This window comes from Carcharhinus amblyrhynchos, chromosome 7 (assembly GCF_965287045.1).
Source record: "Carcharhinus amblyrhynchos chromosome 7, sCarAmb.v2.hapA, whole genome shotgun sequence".
Classification (NCBI taxonomy): Eukaryota; Metazoa; Chordata; class Chondrichthyes; order Carcharhiniformes; family Carcharhinidae; genus Carcharhinus; species Carcharhinus amblyrhynchos.
Window position 1 is genome coordinate 122603128 of NC_137330.1, and position 19487 is coordinate 122622614.

The following is a 19487-nucleotide window of genomic DNA, read 5'->3' on the forward strand; positions in this document are numbered from 1 at the left end:
CCAGAGATTCACCACCCTTTGAGTGAAGAAGTTCCTCCTCAACTCCGTTCTAAACCGCCTCCCCTTTATCTTGAGGCTGTGCCCCCTAGTCCTACTGTCTTTTTTGAGCGGGAAGAGTCTCTCCACCTCTATCCTATCCATCCCATTCATCATCTTATACGTCTCAATGAGATCTCCCCTCATTCTTCTAAACTCTAACGAGTACAAGCCTAGTTTATTCAGCCTCTCCTCATAGCTCAATCCCCTCAACTCCGGTATCAGCCTAGTAAACCTCCTCTGCACTCCCTCCAGGGCCAAAATATCCTTGCGCAGGTGCGGCGCCCAAAACTGCACAATGTCCACCACAGAAACAATGGGATCAAGAATATCTACAGAGTTGGCTGCTGTCAAACGTGCTGAGATTTTCCAGCATTTTCTAGAGAAATGTGATCATTGAATGCACCATTGGGCGTTAACTAGACCAGCCACATGACGCAATTTAAAGCACATTCACTTACATTTTAAATTCGATACAGGCAACATTTTCTCCAAATGAATAGTCAAGAACAAAGGTATTTCCTAAACAAATAATGGCTCCATTAAATGCACATACGTCTCTCATCAATTTTATAAATCATTTTAAGTAACTTGTAATCATGATTTGGACACCACCAACTTTACAATTACTAATCACAATTAACCATGCACTGGACTTACAACAATGGAGTTTGTTTTGTCTGTACAGTATCAGGGTCAAACATTAACGTATTTTTGGACATCCAGTTTATCTCTTCAGAGTCAGTGTAACAAGCAGATATTTGTCACTTTTTTTTGTTTAAAATATGCTCCAGCAACAAAATTACAGGATTTTAAAAATCCTTTCATGGTATGTGAGCATCGCCAAGCTGTGTGGGATGGGTGTCCATCCCACACAGCCCTCAAAAAGGTTGTGCTGAGCCACTTCCTTGAACCACTGTAGCTTATCTGATGTAGGTACATCCAGGAAGGCAACTGTAGGTTTAGCCCAGCAATAATGAAGGAACAGTAATATAGTTTCACGTCAAGATATGTGTGGCTCAATTGAATTGCTGTTGTTTTAAACTTCACAGTCAGAACCACTTGAAACTACTCAATGTTTCATTGTTCATGCTCCATCTTGTGCCAGGAGCAAATTTCTTAATTATATTTGCACCCAGCCAAATTTGAAGCAGACACATAGCAAGTCTGGATAAGCTGGTCACATCTGCTGGGAACTGAGATGCAAAATTCAGTAAGATCTAGCATCAACCAATCAAGTTGCAACAGCAGGCAGAGTACTAAGCCAAGGCTGGCACTGCAGATCTGAAGGAGCTGAGGGAACTGTTTTAACCTCAACTCTCATCATCAACACAGTGCACATCAATTCAGATACCTCATACAGCAGTTCCTCCAAATCATTTCCTTCTGAGAAAATATTCTTGAACAAAACCAGGAAATATAGAACCTCTATATATTTTGATGAAGGGATGGCAGGGGTGACACTCTCTCCTGCCCTTCTGCGAAACAGAAGTTGGATATCCGATACTTACTTCATCATCCAGATCCTCCAGCTTTTTGTCCAGTTGTTGCAGCCTGTACAGGTGGAACTCCTGCTGCAGCTCATCCGATGCACTAAGATTCTTCAGCATCTGTTGAGGGTATCTGCTGGGGAAACAGGTTCCAATGTGATCGATAACAGCCCGTTCCAGCCACACTTTTCCCTGGCCCAGAAGCCGATCTGCCAGATAGTATCTGTCAAGAAGAAACAGTTCAGAGAAAAGAATAGTAACAAAGTTTATTTTCAGATATTTTCAATTCACAGCTGGCCATTGCTCATCCCTAGCTGCCCTCAAAGTGATGCTTTCTTGAATCGCTGCAGTCCTTGTGAAGGTACTCCTATAGCTGTTATGTTGTAAGTTCCAGGATTTATGGTGATATATGTTCAAGACAGGGTGAAGTGTAACATAAAGGTGTAGGCGTTCCCAAACAGCCGTTATCCTTGCCCTCCTAAGTATGGACTTGGTGAAGAAGCCCAGGTGAGTTGCTAAACTGCATCTTGATGATGGGACACACCACAGCCGTGTTTGCAACACAGGTGGAGGGAGTGAAATCTGGTGGATGGGATGCCAAACAAGTGGACAGCTTTGACCTGGATTGGTGGAACTTCCTGAGCATTTTTGGAGCTGCACTTAGCCAGAAAAGTGAAAAGTATTCAAAAAACTCATGACTTATGTCCCAGGACAGAACAGCCAAGTTCTAACTTCCTCTTATAACTGTAGCAATTTCCATCACATTCAGATGGGTTTCTGATCAATATTCCTAGCAAACCAAGATATTATTTCTCTCAATTACCATCCCTATCATCCATTCTTATTACCTGTAGAAATGTTCAAACATGTTGGCCAGCTCAAGTCCCGAGAGGAATAGCATCGGCTCCAAGAATTGCTGCAGCTGGTTGAGTGTTTCCACGTTGCTTGTGTTCATCTCGCTTTCTTGGATGCGTTGATCAATATACTGTGCAAACCGTTCACTGACCTAAAGAACAGAGTTATATTCAATTCATTGCATTATTACACCAACACAAATTAAACAATACTCTAATTGTCCTTCCTACCTTAATTCTCCCTCTCCTAGGGCCCCCGAACCCACCTTATCTCTGACACAGTGCACCAACTGTCCTGACCACCATTTTCACTGAATCGCTTGGCTCCCATAACAAACTGGCATTGTGAATGACTTCCCTTCCTCAAGTACTATCTACCTCCCCTTTCGAAACTGCCATCATCACTTTCCCCACCCACCTCGCAAAATACCACCATTTCCAAATCATCTTCCTCCTTTGAATATGCTGTCAGCTCTCAAACCCACGCCTGTCACACAATTCTATGTTTCACGTTCCCATCATAACCAAAACACTTCAATGAGATGGAATTTCCTCTTGTTACACACAGAGCAGACCAAAGGCACTGGTTTCTGCATCCACCAAAAATTCCACACTGCTCCCACTTTTCTCCCCAGCCATTTTCTCAGGTAGAATGCGATTGATCAAAATCTCATTGAAACCAAGCTCTATGTCCTCTACAGTGCATAGGCTCACAGTAACATTGCCTCTCTGTGCCTTTGTATCAGTGATGAGGAGGTGCTGGCATTGGCCTGGGGTAAACACAGTAAGAAATAAGAATCTGGTGTTGCGAGACTTCTTCTTTGTATCAGCCTAACTGTATAAATAACCTTCATTCAATATTCCAGGATCATCCTGAAATGTAAAGATAACCACATACCCCACCTTCTCCAGCTTTTCTCTACTGCAAATTGTCTTCTCAAATCCCTCTCCCCTCAAACAACGTGTGAAGCCACCTTTGTCACCAAGTTCAAAACAATCCAATTACCTGCTTCTCCACATCCTCCCTTCCATTAACCTACCTGACCAAACTTCCTCTAAAGGCCCCTACTGCTCTAGCCATGAATTCTCATCTTTGTCCAGTTTCTCCCCTCACATCTGCCTCATTTTGTTTGAATCTCATCTCCCGCTCCCTTGACCTTATTCTCGCTAAACTGCTGCTGACCACTCAACACTACACCCTGGTGCTCCTGTTACCAATGTCGTTAACTGGTCTCTCTCATCTTGTGATGTTCCTCTTGTTTTTAAAAATGTCACCATCATACTAAGTGAGTTTGAGTAGCCAGAGACTAAATTAAGAGCAAAAAAAATTTTCTGCATTGAGTAAAGAGCAAATTGGCATAGATAAAGGAGACCACAAATGTGTGATTCCCAGACTGGTGTGAGAGAAATGGGTTTCCATTTATGGGCTATGGATCAAGTGCTGGAAAATGAGACTAGCGTAGATTTGGGGAGATGTTGAGGAGGCGATGGCCGAATTATATTATCTCTAGACTATTAATCCTGAAACTCAGTTAATGTTCCTGGGACATTGTCGATGGTCACAAAAACCCATCTGATTCACTAATGTCCTTTAGGGAAGGAAATCTGTCATTCTTATTTGGTCTGGCTTACATGTGATTCCAGAGCCACATCAATGTGGTTGACTCTCAACTAGGGATGGGCAATAAATGCTGGCCAGCCAACACCACCCATGTCCAAAAATGAATAAAAAATTAGAGTAGTTTTGTCGGCGAAGACACAACAGCCAAAAGGTCTCTTCTGTACTGTATGACTCTATGATACTGCCACCAGCACCAGGGAAAGAGGAACTGCTTTGCTGGCAGAGTTTCACTTGAACCTCAAGGGCATCAGTGCTAAACTAGAGCTGTAAAGAGATCTTTAAACTAAAAAGACATGTGGTGGTGTCTCCACACATCTGTTGCTCTTGTCCTTCTAGATGGGAGAGGTTGAGGGTTTGGAAGGTGCTGTTGAAGGAACCTTGGCGAGCTGAAGTGCACCTAGTAACTGGTACACATTGTTGCCACTGTGCAGTTCTTTCACAGAACGTGAGTGTCACTGGCAAAGCCAGTTTTTGTTGTCCATCCCTAATGGCTCGCTAGATCTTTTTGGAGGGCAGTTAAGTATCAACCACTTTGATGTGGCTCTGGAGTCACATGGAGGCTAGGCCAGCTAAAAACAGCAGATTTCCTTCCCCAAAGGACATGAGTGAATCAGGTAGGTTTTTATGACAATAGTTTCATGGGCATCTGCAACTAGCTTTTAATTCCTAATTTATGTATTAAATTTAAATTCCATTCACTGTTATGGTAGGATTTGAACTCATGTCCCCAGGGCATTTGACCTGGTCTGTGAATTGCTAGTTCAGTGACAATACTACTTTGCCACTGTCTAACCCTTAGGATGGGGTACCAATCAAGCAGGCTGTTTTGTCCTGGTTAGAGCTGCATGAATCCAGTGGAGAGTATTCTATTATACTTTTAAATTGTGCCTTGTAGATGATGGAAATGCTTTGGGGAGTCAGGAGATGAGCTACTCGCTGCAGAATTCCCAACCTCTGACCTGTCCTCGTAGGAAAGGTTGGGCACAGTGAATCTATACACGAGAGTTTAGAAGGCTGAGAGCATGATCTTATTGAAACACGAGATTCTGAGGGGACCTTACAAGTTAGATGCTGAGAATATGTTTTCCCTCATAGGCAAATCTAGAACTTGGCAATGTTATTTAAAAATAAGGGCTCTCTCCTTTAAGAGAGAGATAAGGAGCAGTTTTGTCTCTGAGGGCTTTCCATAGAAACTAGTGGAGAGTGGGTTATTGAATATATTCAAGGCTGAGTTAGATTTTACTTAATCAGTGAAAATACAATTACAGGGTTATGGGAGAGCAGTTAAAGCCACAATCATATTAAGTAGCAGAGTAGGCTCAATGGGCCAAATGGCCCACTCCTGCTCTGAGATTCTTCTGTTCTGTTTGTACCCAAAACCTCAGTGCCTACAGGATATTGCCAATGTGAGATAAGCAGCTGGAATTGTTTGATGGTGAACAATCTTTTCACTTACGTGCATGGCAGTGAGATGTGACAGCTGAAGGAGTGCTGCTGCAAAGCCCTTCCGCAGTGCTAACACAAAGGCCATGTGTTGCCCAAATAGTTCCTCCATGGCATTCTTCAACTTCAAGTACATGTCCCTGTAACGTTTGACAAAATCAGGAGAGTTCCACGCCCCATCCAGGAATCGTTTTACCTAATTGAAAGAAATACTATCAGATGATAGAAGTACAACTGCCAATTTCTCATTTCTTAATGAATTTTAACACTGCAGTATTCTGTCTCCAGAGGCTGATAATGTTTAAGTCATACATTTGAGATATGAGATCTGTGAAAATAAGCTGCCTACAACTAAGGACTTTATGTAAATATTAATGTTCATTCAATATTACATCATAAATTCAAGAAACACAGAACATAGAACAGTATAGCACAGGGCAGGCTTTAGGCCCAACATCAACAACAATTTAAAATAATTCCTACTACCTGCCCTTAATCCATATCCCTCTATTCCTTGAATATTCATGTGCTTATCAAAAAGCCCTTATCATATCTGTTTTGACTACCACCACTGGCAGCATGTTTTGACACTTAGCACTCTGTGTAAAAAAAAAAGCATGCCTCTCACATTTTGGACCGCGCAGTGGCACAGTGATTAGCACTGCTGCCTCAGTGCCAGGGACCCAGGTTCAATTCCAGCCACAGGTTTGTGGAGTTTGCACGTTATCCTCACATCTGCTTGGCTTTTCACTGTGTGCTGAGTTTCCTCCCACAATTCATAGAAGTGTGGGTTATACTGATTGACCATGTTAAACTGACCTCTTAGCATCAGGGTGATTAGCAAGGTAAATAGGGGATAGACATGGGTGGGACTGTTGTCAGTGCAGACTCGATGGACTGAATGGCCACCTTCTGCACTGTGGGAATCTACAAGAATCTTCTTCGAACTGAGCGCCCCCCACCCCTCCCCAATCATAAGTGCATGGCACCTAATATTAGACATTTCGGAGTGTCGAGTATAAATGTTGGAGTGCTATGGTAAGGTTGTATAAGGCATTGGTGAGGCCGAATTTAGAGTTATGTGTACAGTTTTGGTCACCTAGTTACAGGAAGAATGTAAATAAGGTTCAAAGAGTGCAGAGAAGGTTCACAAGGATGTTGCCGGGACTTGAGAAGCTGAGTTACAGAGAGAGAGAGACTGAATAGGTTAGGACTTTATTCCCTGGAGCGAAGAAGAATGAGGGGGGATTTGATAGAGGTGTATAAGATTTTGATGGGTAGAGATACAGTGAATGCAAGCAGGCTTTTTCCACTGAGGCTAGGGGAGAAAAAAAAACAGACGGCATGAGTTAAGGATGAAATGAGAAAAGTTTAAAGGGAATATTGGGCGGGGGGGGCTTCTTCACACAGAGAGTGGTGTGAGCGTGGAATGAGCTGCCAGATAAAGCGGTAAATGCAGGGTCACTCTTAACATTTAAGAAAAACTTGGACGGGGTCATGGATGAGAGGGCTGTGGAGGGATATGGTCCAAGTGCAGATCAGTGGGACTAGGCAAAAAATGGTTCAGCACAGCCAAGAAGGGCCAAAAGGCCTGTTTCTGCACTGTAATTTTCTATGGTTTCTATTTCAAGGTGGGTCTTGTAGATGTCACATGTAGGCATACAAGGACGGTAGAGTTCCTTTCCTAAAGGACATTAGTCAACCAGATGGGTCTTTCTGACAATCAACAATGGTTTCATAGTCATCAGTAAATTCTTAATTCCAGATTTTTAAAATTTAATTCAAATTTCACCATCTACCGCGGTAGGATTTGAACCCGGGTCCCCATGTGAAGTTGCACAAATGAAGTAGTGGCACGATGGGAAAATTGGTCAAGTATTTGGTACAAAACAAGGAAAACTGACTCCGCATAACCTAAGACATAAATGAGACCAGAGAAGGTCAAGACCTGATAAGGGTGACTCTGCATAACCTAAGGCTGTATGAGTAAGACGTGGTCAGGGATGAACATAGAATACTACAGCACAAACAGGTTCTTCGGTCCACAAGTTGTGCCAATCATATCCATACCCACCAGGCCTATCTATAACTCCCAATCCCATGTACTCATCCAGAAGTCTCTTAAAAGACCCCAGCGAGTTCGCCTTTACCACCACCGACGGCAGCTGATTCCACTCACTCACCACCCTCTGAGTGAAAAACTTACCCCTGACATCTCCTCTGTACCTGCTCCCCAGAACCTTAAACCTGTGTCCTCTCGTAACGACCATTTCAGCCCTGGGAAATAGCCTCCGAGAATCCACCCTATCTATACCTCTCAACATCTTATAAACCTCTATCAGGTCACCTCTCAATCTTCGCCTCTCCAGGGAGACCTAGCTCCCTCAACCTATCCTCATAAGGCATGCTTCCCAATCCAGGCAACATCCTTGTAAATCTCCTCTGCAGCCTCTCAATAGCTTCCACATCCTTCCTGTAGTGAGGCGACCAGAACTGCAAGTGGGGTCTGACTAGGGGTTTATAAAGTTGCAGCATTACCTCCTGACTCCTAAACTCAATCCCTCGATAAATGAAGGCTAGTACACCATACGCCTCTTGACCACATCCTCCACCTGCGAGACCAATTTAAGAGTCCTATGGACCCAGACCCCAAGGTCCTTCTGATTCTCAACACTGCTAAGAGTCCTACCCTTGATATTGTACTCCTTCATCCCATTGGTCCTGCCAATATGGACCACTACACATTTATCTGCGTTGAAGTCCATCTGCCACTCCTCTGCCCAGTCTTACATCCTATCTATGTCACGCTGCAACTTCTGACATCCCTCCAGGCTATCCACAACACCACCAACATTCGTGTTGTTGGCAAACTTAATAACCTATCCCTCCACTTCCTCATCCAGGTAATTTATGAAAATGACAAACAGCAAGGGTCCTAGAACAGATCCCTGGGGCACTCCACTGGTGACCGACCTCCATGCAGAAAAAGACCCATCCACAACCACTCTCTGCCTTCTGCAGGCAAGCCAGTTCTGGATCCACAAGGCAACAGCCCCTTGAATCCCATGCCTTCCCACCTTTTCAAGAAGTCTTGCATGGGGGACCTTATCAAACGCCTTGAAGTCCATGTAAACCACATTCACCACTCTTCCTTCGTCAATGTGTTCAGTCACGTTTTCAAAGAACTCAACTAGGCTTGTAAGGCACGACCTGCCCTTGACAAAGCCACGCTATTTCTGATCATACTAAATTTCTCTAAATGTTCATAAATCCTGTCCCTCAGTATCCTTGCCATCAACTTACTAACCACTGAGGTCAGACTCACCGGTCGGTAATTTCCCAGGCTATCCCTGTTCCCTTTCTTGAAAATAGGAACCACATCCGCAATCCTCCAATCCTCCGGAACCTCTCTCGTCTCCATCAACGATGCAAAGATCATCGCCAGGGGCTCTGCAATCACTTCCCTCACCTCCCACAGTAACCTGGGGTACATCCCATCCGGTCCCAGCGACTTATCTATCTTGATAGAATTCAAAAGTTCCAACACATCCTCTTCCTTAACATCCACATATTCAATCTTTTCAGTCCGCCGCAAACCTGTAGTACAACCTCCCAGATCATTTCCCACCGTGAATACCGAGGCAAAGTACTCATTAAGCACCTCTGCCATTTCTTCTGGTTCCACAGACTTTTCCCCCTTCACATCTCATCCTTTTACTCTTGACATATTTGTAGAACGCCTTGGGGTACTCCTTAATCTTACCCGCCAAGGCCTTCTCATGTCCCCTTCTGACTCCCCTAATTTCCTTTTTAAGCTCCTTCCTACAACCCGTATACTCCTCTAGATCCTGAACATCTCCTAGATCCTGAACATCTCCTAGCTCTCTGAACCTTTTGTACGCCTTTCTTTTCTTCCTGACTAGGTTCATCACAACCTTCGTGCACCACAGTTCCCGCCACCTACCAAAACCTCCGTCTCATCGGAACGTTGTTGTGCAGAGCTCCAGGCAAACATTCCTTGAAAATCCACCACCTTTCTTCAGTACTTTTCCCCAAGAACACCTCCTTCCAGTTTAATCGTCCAATTTTCTGCCTGATGTCTTCATATTTTCCCTTACTCCAGATAAACGCCTTCCTAGCCTGCCTGATCCTATCTCTTTCCAATGCAATCGTGAAGGAGATAGCATTATGATTGACATATGGAGTCACTGACCTTCTTCTGTTCGATCAAAGGACAAGATAAAGGTATGACTGATGAGACAAAGAGTTCTAGGTCGTCAGCAGGCTATACCATGATTTATGACATTGCTTATGATGCTACAAATGGAATTTAATGTTGGCAAGTGCAAGGTGGTCCACTTTGGTAGGAAGAATGGTAGGAAGGACTATTACTTACGGGGCGAAAAACTGCAGCAGGCGACGGTGCAGAGGGGCCTCGGGGTCCTTGTGCATGAGTCGCAAAAACCCAGCTTGCAGGTGCAGCAGGTGGTCAGGAAGGCGAATGGGATTCTGGCCTTCATAGCGAGGGGGATTGAATATAAAAGTAGGGAGGTCTTGCTGCGGCTGTATAGGGCATTGGTGGGGCCGCAGCTGGAGTACTGTGTGCAGTTTTGGGCGCCGCACTTGCGCAAAGATATTTTGGCCTTGGAGAGAGTGCAGAGGAGGTTTACTAGGCTGATGCCGGAGTTGAGGGGGTTGAGCTATGAGGAGAGGCTGAATAAACTAGGCTTGTACTCGTTAGAGTTTAGAAGAATGAGGGGAGATCTCATTGAGACGTGTAAGATGATGAATGGGATGGATAGGATAGAGGTGGAGAGACTCTTCCCGCTCAAAAAAGACAGTAGGACTAGGGGGCACAGCCTCAAGATAAAAGGGGGGCGGTTTAGAACGGAGTTGAGGAGGAACTTCTTCACTCAAAGGGTGGTGAATCTCTGGAATTCTCTGCCCGTTGAAGTGGTGGAGGCTGCCTCGCTAAATATTTTTAAGACGCGGGTTGATGGGTTTTTGATGAGAGAGGGGATTAAGGGTTATGGGGAGAAAGCGGGAAAGTGGAACTGAGCAGCGACAGATCAGCCATGATCTTATTGAATGGCGGGGCAGGCTCGAAGGGCTAGATGGCCTACTCCTGCTCCTATTTCTTATGTTCTTACTACTGATCTAATTCCTGAATAAGATCTGGTCACGCAAACTGCTAATGATTATGTATAAATATTGAACTGATTCTTTATGTAAGCGCGGACTTGAGAAGGAATTAGCAAGTCGTAACAACTGCTCTCCAAACTCAAGTTTTTGCCAAGACTGCATGTAGTCTTTCGTAAATAAAGACTAGTTATTTGGTCAGAACGAATTTCATTGAGTCTCTCTATCACAGTCAAGAAGCAGGAAAATTTCCACTTCAACACCCAGAGTATTATCCTGGGCGGTTGGATCAATAGTCTAGCGATAATACCAGTAGGCCATCACCTACATCCTCATGCTGCAACAGAATCTCACTTTCAGTCACGGTAACAAACTGAACAGTTCACTCCTAGCTAAACTTCAAATCCTTATGATGGTTAGGGCCTGATAATGACATAGATTATCATCCATCTCTTGCTTGCAAAATCCTGATGAAATAGGGCTGCAGCAAATGTTACCAAGTCCCTCCTTGCTGTATCCTGCCTTCTTTGTTCAATATCAGTTTCCAATTTCCACTTTTGTAGCTCCTTCATTAGAGTCACTTTCCTGCTCCCATAGGAGCGCTATTTGAACTCATGGTGCACATCACCTTTACAGGAGTGAACGGCTGAAGACAAAAAGGTGCAAAATTTTGTAACAAGGAATCATATATTTATAGCCCTCATGATCTTTAGTGAAATGCAATTTCTTCTTCATTTTGTCTGCCTGATGTAGACATAATGGGCCAAATGGCCTGCTTTCAGGGTGCGGAAGATTTTGAGATTTCACACAGGTGGAATTATTAAACTTCAAGAGGGTAGAAATAGAAATGTTTACCTTTATTACCACCAAAGCTGTGGACCAATACACTAATAAAATCACCAGTCAGCACAGTGATTCAGCTATTTGTCTCTACATTACAGGTTGAGGGCCACATTAACCACAAAACATGGCCTTGTGAAAAAAAGCACTGCGGCAATACTTCACAAACTATTTTCAATCTGACTCAACTGTACCTCACTCCGCCCCACCCATCCCCCACCCACTCACTCCGCCCCACCCACTCACTCCGCCCCACCCACTCACTCCGCCCCACCCATCCCCCACCCACCCACTCTGCCCCACCCATCCCCCACCCACCCACTCCGCCCCACCCATCCCCCACCCACCCACTCCGCCCCACCCATCCCCCACCCACCCACTCCGCCCCACCCATCCCCCACCCACCCACTCCGCCCCACCCATCCCCCACCCACCCACTCCGCCCCACCCATCCCCCACCCACCCACTCCGCCCCACCCATCCCCCACCCACCCACTCCGCCCCACCCATCCCCCACCCACTCACTCCGCCCCACCCATCCCCCACCCACTCACTCCGCCCCACCCATCCCCCACCCACTCACTCCGCCCCACCCATCCCCCACCCACTCACTCCGCCCCACCCATCCCCCACCCACTCACTCCGCCCCACCCATCCCCCACCCACTCACTCACGCCATCCTCCCACCCCCCCCACTCACTCACGCCATCCTCCCACCCCCCCCACTCACTCACGCCATCCTCCCCCCCCCACTCACTCACGCCATCCTCCCACCCCCCACTCACTCACATAAGAAGCACATAAGAACATAAGAAATAGGAGCAGGAGTAGGCCATTTAGCCCTTCGAGCCTGCCCCGCCATTCAATAAGATCATGGCTGATCTGAAGTGGCTCAGTTCCACTTTCCCGCTTTCTCCCCATAACCCTTAATCCCCTTGTCTACCAAAAACCTATCTACCCGTGTCTTAAATATATTTAACGAGGTAGCTTCCACCACTTCAACAGGCAGAGAATTCCAGAGATTCACCACCCTTTGAGTGAAGAAGTTCCTCTTTAACTCCGTTCTAAACTGCTCCCCCCCCTTATCTTGAGGCTGTGCCCTCTAGTCCTGCTGTCCTTTCTGAGTGGGAAGAATCTCTCTACCTCTATCCTATCCACCCCTTTCATTATCTTATACGTCTCTATAAGATCCCCCCTCATCCTTCTAAACTCCAACGAGTACAGACCCAGTCTATTTAGTCTCTCTTCATAGTCCAATCACCTCATCTCCGGTATCAGCCTAGTGAACCTCCTCTGCACTCCCTCCAAGGCCAAAATATCCTTGCGCAAGTGCAGCGACCAAAACTGCACACAGTACTCCAGCTGCGGCCTCACCAGTGCCCTGTACAGTTGCAGCAAGACCTCCCTGCTTTTATATTCTAACCCCCTCGCTATAAAGGCCAGCATCCCATTCACCTTCTTGATCACCTGCTGCACCTGCAGACTGGGTTTTTGCGACTCATGCACAAGGACCCCCAGGTCCCTCTGCACCGTAGCATGCTGCAGCTTTTCACCCTTTAAATAGTAATCCCTCCTACTATTATTCCTGCCAAAGTGGATAACCTCACACTTGCTAACACATTGTACTCCATATGCCAGGTCCTCGCCCACTTGCTCAGCCTACCTAGATCCTTTTGCAGACTTTCCACACCCTCCGCACAATTTGCTTTTCCATGCATCTTTGTGTCATCAGGAAATTTCGTCACCCTACACTCAGCCCCCTCCTCCAGATCATCTATATAAATGGTAAATAGCTGAGGCCCCAGCACCGATCCCTGGGGCACTCCACTAGTTACCAACCGCCAATCAGAATAGCACCCATTGATACCAACTCTCTGCCTCCTATTAGACAACAAATCCTCTATCCACGCTAACACCTTACCCCCAACTCCATGCCCCCTAACCTTCTGTAACAACCTTTTGTGAGGCACCTTATCAAACGCCTTTTGAAAATCGAGAAACACCACATCCACTGGTTCCCCTGTCTACCACACTAGTCACATCCTCATAGAATTCCAATAAGTTCGTCAAACACGACTTCCCCTTAATGAATCCATGCTGCATCTGCTCTATCAAACAATTCTTCTCTAGGTGCCTCGCTATTTCTTCTTTGATGACGGATTCAAGCATTTTTCCAACAACAGACGTTAAACTAACTGGCCTATAATTCCCTGCCTTTTGCTTGCTACCTTTTTTAAACAGTGGCGTAACATTAGCCGTTTTCCAATCTTCCGGCACTTCCCCAGAATCCAGCGAAATTTGGTAAATAATCACTAAAGCATCCACTATCACCTTCGCCATTTCCTTCAGAACCCTGGGATGCATTCCATCCGGTCCTGGGGACTTGTCCACCATCAGTCCCGCTAGTCGCTCAAGCACTACCTCTCTAGTGACAGTAATCGCATTCAGGCCCTCAGCTCCTACCATCCTTCTATCTTTAATATCTGGCAAACTATTCGCATCCTCCTCCGTGAAGACTGAGGCAAAAAACTTATATATTTGTAAAAACTCTTACTGTCCTTTTTTATATTTAGTGCTAGTTTAGCTTCATAGTCTATCCTACCTTTCTTTATCAACTTCTTAGTCAATCTTTGTTGATTTTTAAACCTCTCCCAATCTTCCACTCGCCCACTACTTTTAGCCACTCTAAATGCATCAGCTTTCAATTTAATACTCTCCTTTATTTCCTTCGATTACCACAGCTGATTATCCCTTCTTCTACGTTCCTTCTTTACCATCGGAATATATTTCTGCTGAGCACCGAAAAAGATCTCCTTAAAGATCCTCCACTGTTCCTCAGCAGTCCAACCAATCAATCTGCGCCCCTCACACCATCCTCCCACCCCCCACTCACTCACGCCATCCTCCCATCCCCCATTCACTCACGCCATCCCTCCTATTCACACTTAGCCCTCAGATGCATTTCCTCATTCCCCTCACTCTCTCACTCACCAGGGGAACAACGAGTGCAGGTATCCTCTCGGCAGTCCGCACAGACAGCAAACGAAGAGGGAACGCGGCAAAGGGATGGCCCAAGGGCCAGGCAGAGGGCAGTAGAAGAATTTCACGATCAAATGGTCAGTGCCCTGCCGAACAGTGTAACTTTCCCATCCTTATCCTTACCTGTAGCTGTACTACTCCGTGCCAACACTGCGCTATGCCAGAGATGCTACTGGGCTTGCTCACCATCTGTCCTTTCATAGACCCACCGGTGCCACTGCTGTCTTTTGATTTGTTTTTGCCATCTGCAAACAACAAACACAATATGTTTACACAACTGTCAATTTTTGCTGAGTGTCATCTCTTACTTTCAAATCCCGTTTTCTGAGAGATTCACTACAGACAAGTTCAAAGCAACAAGACTTTGCCCATTCAATGCCAACCTAGTGAGTCACATTCAATCATTTACAGCACAGCCTGGTTTTCCCTGCTCACTTACTCAGGTATACCTGATAACCAGCAATATTCATAGAGCTCTGGGAGCTGGGACATCCTGAAATCAGAATGTCTGCAGCTTGCCAATAAAACCCACAAAGGGGGAGCAAAAAACTCACCTGAAATTCAATGAACAGAACTCAAGGGAAAGAGGTTTATCAGAAGTGATCAAGCCAAGGGAGCAGTGACATGCGTATAATAAGCTTGCAGTTAGTTATGTAATTGGTGCAAAATCACAGAAGTGTTACAGCACAGGAGACTGCCATTCAGCCCATCGTGTTCACACCGGCTCTCCAAATGAGCAATTCACCAAGTGAGTTTTCACCTTCTGCATCAACCCTTCATATAGCAATGCCTTCTGAAAATTTAAGTACAGTAAGTCCACCGGTTCCCCTTTACTCGCATCTAACAAGTTAGTTAAACATGATTTCCCTTTCACAAAACCATTATGACTTTGCCTGATTATCTCAAGCTTAACCAAGTGCTTTGTTACAGCTTCCTAAATTAAAGCTAACATTTTTCTCACAACAGACGGAAAGCTAACTGACCTGTAGTTTGCTGCTTTCAAACTTACCCTCTTTTGGAATAATGAAGTTATATTTACTATCTTCCAATCTAATGAAACCTTCCCCTAACCTAGGGAGCTTGGCAAAACTAACCCTGTTAGTTCAATTCAGTTCACAACTCAACCACACACAGTCCAGAATTCTCCAGTCTCACACACCAAAACTTCATTCACAGCAGCATCCTGGGAATCCCAGCAGCAGCCTGACATGGTCAGAGAATTCCAGACCATTCAATTTTTTTGAAGCTTGGGAAGATTCTCACCGAATTCTCCCACACTCAGAAATTTGTTTGGAATGGAGGCCTAAAAACATTAGCAATGTCAGTTTCTCAGAGATTGGGACACCCTTTTTAAAGGGCACCCCGATCTCTGACAACCATAAACACACACCTACTCCCCACCCCACCATTCAGCGACTAAGATCCCTAACAGTCAAATAAGCAACAACCCACTATGAGACCACCAAAGACTCCCCCCCTGCCCTTTAGGAGAGGTGTTAGGGAGCAGTGACAGGGCACAACCCAACCACAAAAGGGCGTCAATAGTCTCCAAGCTGCAGTGAGGCCATCACGACTGCTGAGTGTTTCTGAAGGCCAGTAGTGATTGGCTGCAGGCTTCCGCTGTCACCACAGCACGGAGAATTGAAGGAGTCAGTAGAATCTGGCTCCAAACCCACCTTGCATACTTAAATGATTATTCAGACTCCCACTGGGCATGAACCAGATTATGTTGGGGCACAAGCACTGGGATTGCTAAAGGGGTTCCAGCCAGCACTAACGGTGTCATAGCCATTCCCCCATGATTCTTTGACCCCAGCACGATTTGAGCACGAGTGTGCAGGGCTGGAGAACCAAGATCACTATCTTTAACCTTTCTTGTTAACCAGGGGTGATGGGTCCTTCACTTAAGACTTTTCTTACTCAAAGAACAAAGAAAATTACAACACAGGAACAAGCCCTTTGGCCCTCCAAGCATGCACTGACCATGCTGCCCGACTTAACTAAAGCCCCCTGCCCTTCCAGGAACTATATCCCTCTATTCCCATCCTATTCATGTATCTGTCAAGATGCCCCTTAGAAGTCACTATCATTTCTTCTTCCACTACCTCCCCCAGCAACGAGTTCCAGGCACCCACCAGCCTCTGTGTAAAAAAAACTTGTCTCGTACATCTCCTTTAAATCTTGCCCCTCGCACCTTAAACCTGTGTCCCCGAGTAATTGACTCTTTCAGGGGGCCTGCATCTTACTCTTCAATGTTTGTCACTCTATTGACCTATCCCTTCACTTAATTTGCCAGTTCACTTCAGCCAGCTCATCTTTCACGCTCTCATAATTGCCCTGATTTAAGTTTAAAATATTAGCCTCCAAACTACTCCTCTTCCCCTCAAGATGAATGTAAAATTCAATCATATTACAATCACTGCTACCTAGGGACACCATCACGATAAATTCATTAACTTTTCCCATCTCATTACACATTGCCAGGATTAGTATAGTCTGCTCTCTAGTTGGCTCCAGAACATGCTGTTCCAAAAGCATACAACTCCTCATTGAAGTTATCTTTGCCCATATGACTGTTCCAATCTACACGTCGATTAAAACCTTCAATGATTATCACTACGCTTTTTTGACAAGCGGTAATTATTTCTTCCTTTATGCTCCACCCTACCATTCAGGGGCCTTTGTACATGACTCCCACAAGTGACTTCTTGCCGTTATCATTTCTCATTGCTTCCCAAACTGGTTTGATTAATAAGTTTGCAGACAACACAAAGGTTGGTGGATTTGCGGATAGCGATGAGGACTATCAGAGGATACAGCAGGATGTAGATTGCCTAGAGGCTTCGGCAGAGTTTAATCGGGACAGACTGAGGTAATACATTTTGGTAGGTCTAATATAGAGAGGAAATATACAGTAAATGGCAGAATCTTTAAGTGTATTGATAGGCAGAGGGATCTGGATGTACAGGTACATATGTCACTAAAAGTGGCTATGCATGCCTTCATCAGCCAGGACATTGAGTTTAAAAATTGGCAAGTCATGTTGTCGCTTTATAGAACCTTAGTTAGGCTGCACTTGGAATAGTGTTCAATTCTGCTTGCTACATTACCAGAAGGATGTGGTGGCTTTGGAGATGGTTGTCTGGCCTGGAGGGCATTAGCTGCGAGGAGAGGTTGGAGAGACTTGCTTTGTTCTCACTGGAACGACAGAGGTTGAGGGGAGACCTGATGGAAGACTATAAGATTATGAGGGGCATGGACAGAGTGGAAGAATCAATTACTTGGGGGCATAGGTTTAAGGTGCATGGGAAAAGGTTAAGGAGACATATGAGGCAGGTTTTTTTTTAAACACAGAGGAACTTGCTGCCAGGGGAGGTAGTGGAAGCGGATACGGTAGTGACATTTAAGGGACACTTTGACAAATACATGAATAGGGTGGGAATAGAGGGATATGGCCCCTAAAAGGGTATGGGCTTTAGTTCAGTTAGGCAGCATGGTCGGTGAAGGTTTGGAGGGCCGAAGGGCCGGCTCCATTGCTATAATTTTCTTTGTTCTAAACCACTGGCACATCGTGATTTCCTGAACATAAGTCATTGTGCTCTGTTGTGCTAACACCATTAACTAACAGAGCCATTTTTCCATCTTTTCCTCACTTCCTAAATATCCTGTACCCTTCAATATTCGGTCTTTATCCATGTCCATGTCGTATAATGGCTATCAAATCATACTTATTTATTTCTATGTGCATTCTCAGTTTCTCTACTTTGATTTGTATACTTCATGCATTCAGATACAGATCTTTTAGTTTCCGCCTTTAATTCTTTTTATAACTTTTCGTCTCATTGGTTGATTTTACTGTTAAGTTTGTGTACTCTATTCCTTCCTGTCACAGTCTGCTTTTTATTTCCCATAATACCTTTCTCTTTTGCCTCTGCTCTTTGATTAACCATGTCTTCCTAAATTTGATCTCTTCCCCCACTATTTAGTTTGAATCCACGGACCAGGATTCAATTCCCAGCTTGGATCACTGTCTGTGTGGAGTCTGCACGCTCTCCCCATGTCTGCAGGGGTTTCCTCCGAGTGCTCTCATAAGAACATAAGAAATAGGAGCAGGAGTAGGCCAACTAGCCCCTCGAGCCTGCCCCGCCATTCAATAAGATCATGGCTGACCTGTCGTGACTCAGTTCCACATTCCCGCCCTCTCCCCATAACCCTTAATCCCCTCTCTCATCAAAAACCCATCAACCCGCGTCTTAAAAATATTTAGCGAGGCAGCCTCCACCACTTCAACGGGCAGAGAATTCCAGAGATTCACCACCCTTTGAGTGAAGAAGTTCCTCCTCAACTCCGTTCTAAACCGCACCCCCCCCCTTTATCTTGAGGCTGTGCCCCCTAGTCCTACTATCCTTTCTGAGCGGGAAGAGTCTCTCCACCTCTATCCTATCCATCCCATTCATCATCTTATACGTCTCAATGAGATCTCCCCTCATTCTTCTAAACTCTAACGAGTACAAGCCTAGTTTATTCAGCCTCTCCTCATAGCTCAACCCCCTCAACTCCGGTATCAGCCTAGTAAACCTCCTCTGCACTCCCTCCAAGGCCAAAATATCCTTGCGTAAGTGCGGCGACCAAAACTGCACACAGTACTCCAGCTGCGGCCTCACCAATGCCCTATACAGCCGCAGCAAGACCTCCCTACTTTTATATTCAATCCCCCTCGCTATGAAGGCCAGCATCCCATTCACCTTCCTGACCACCTGCTGCACCTGCAAGCTGGGTTTTTGCAACTCATGCACAAGGACCCCGAGGTCCCTCTGCACCGTCGCCTGCTGCAGTTTTTCTCCACGTAAGTAATAATCCTTCCTACTATTATTCCTACCAAAGTGGACCACCTCGCACTTGCCAACATTAAATTCCATTTGCCATTTCCTGGCCCATTTGCCCAGCCTATCTAGATCCTTCTGTAGACTCTCACCACCCTCCGCACAATTTGCCTTTCCACCAATTTTGGTGTCATCAGCAAAT

General features: G+C 45.4%; 1 protein-coding gene across 2 annotated transcripts in view; it reads right to left on the reverse strand.

Annotated features, from left to right (window-relative positions):
• Positions 1-19487, reverse strand: part of cul9 (cullin 9) — a 230272-nt gene that overhangs the window by 87598 nt on the left and 123187 nt on the right. For both annotated transcript variants that reach the window (XM_080193074.1, XM_080193073.1), the window contains exons 21-24: positions 14586-14707; positions 5458-5640; positions 2375-2532; positions 1548-1749 (exon numbers count right to left, since the gene is read on the reverse strand). In XM_080193074.1, coding sequence (XP_080049200.1) covers positions 1548-1749; positions 2375-2532; positions 5458-5640; positions 14586-14707 — 665 coding nt within the window. The remainder of the gene's footprint in view (positions 1-1547; positions 1750-2374; positions 2533-5457; positions 5641-14585; positions 14708-19487) is intronic.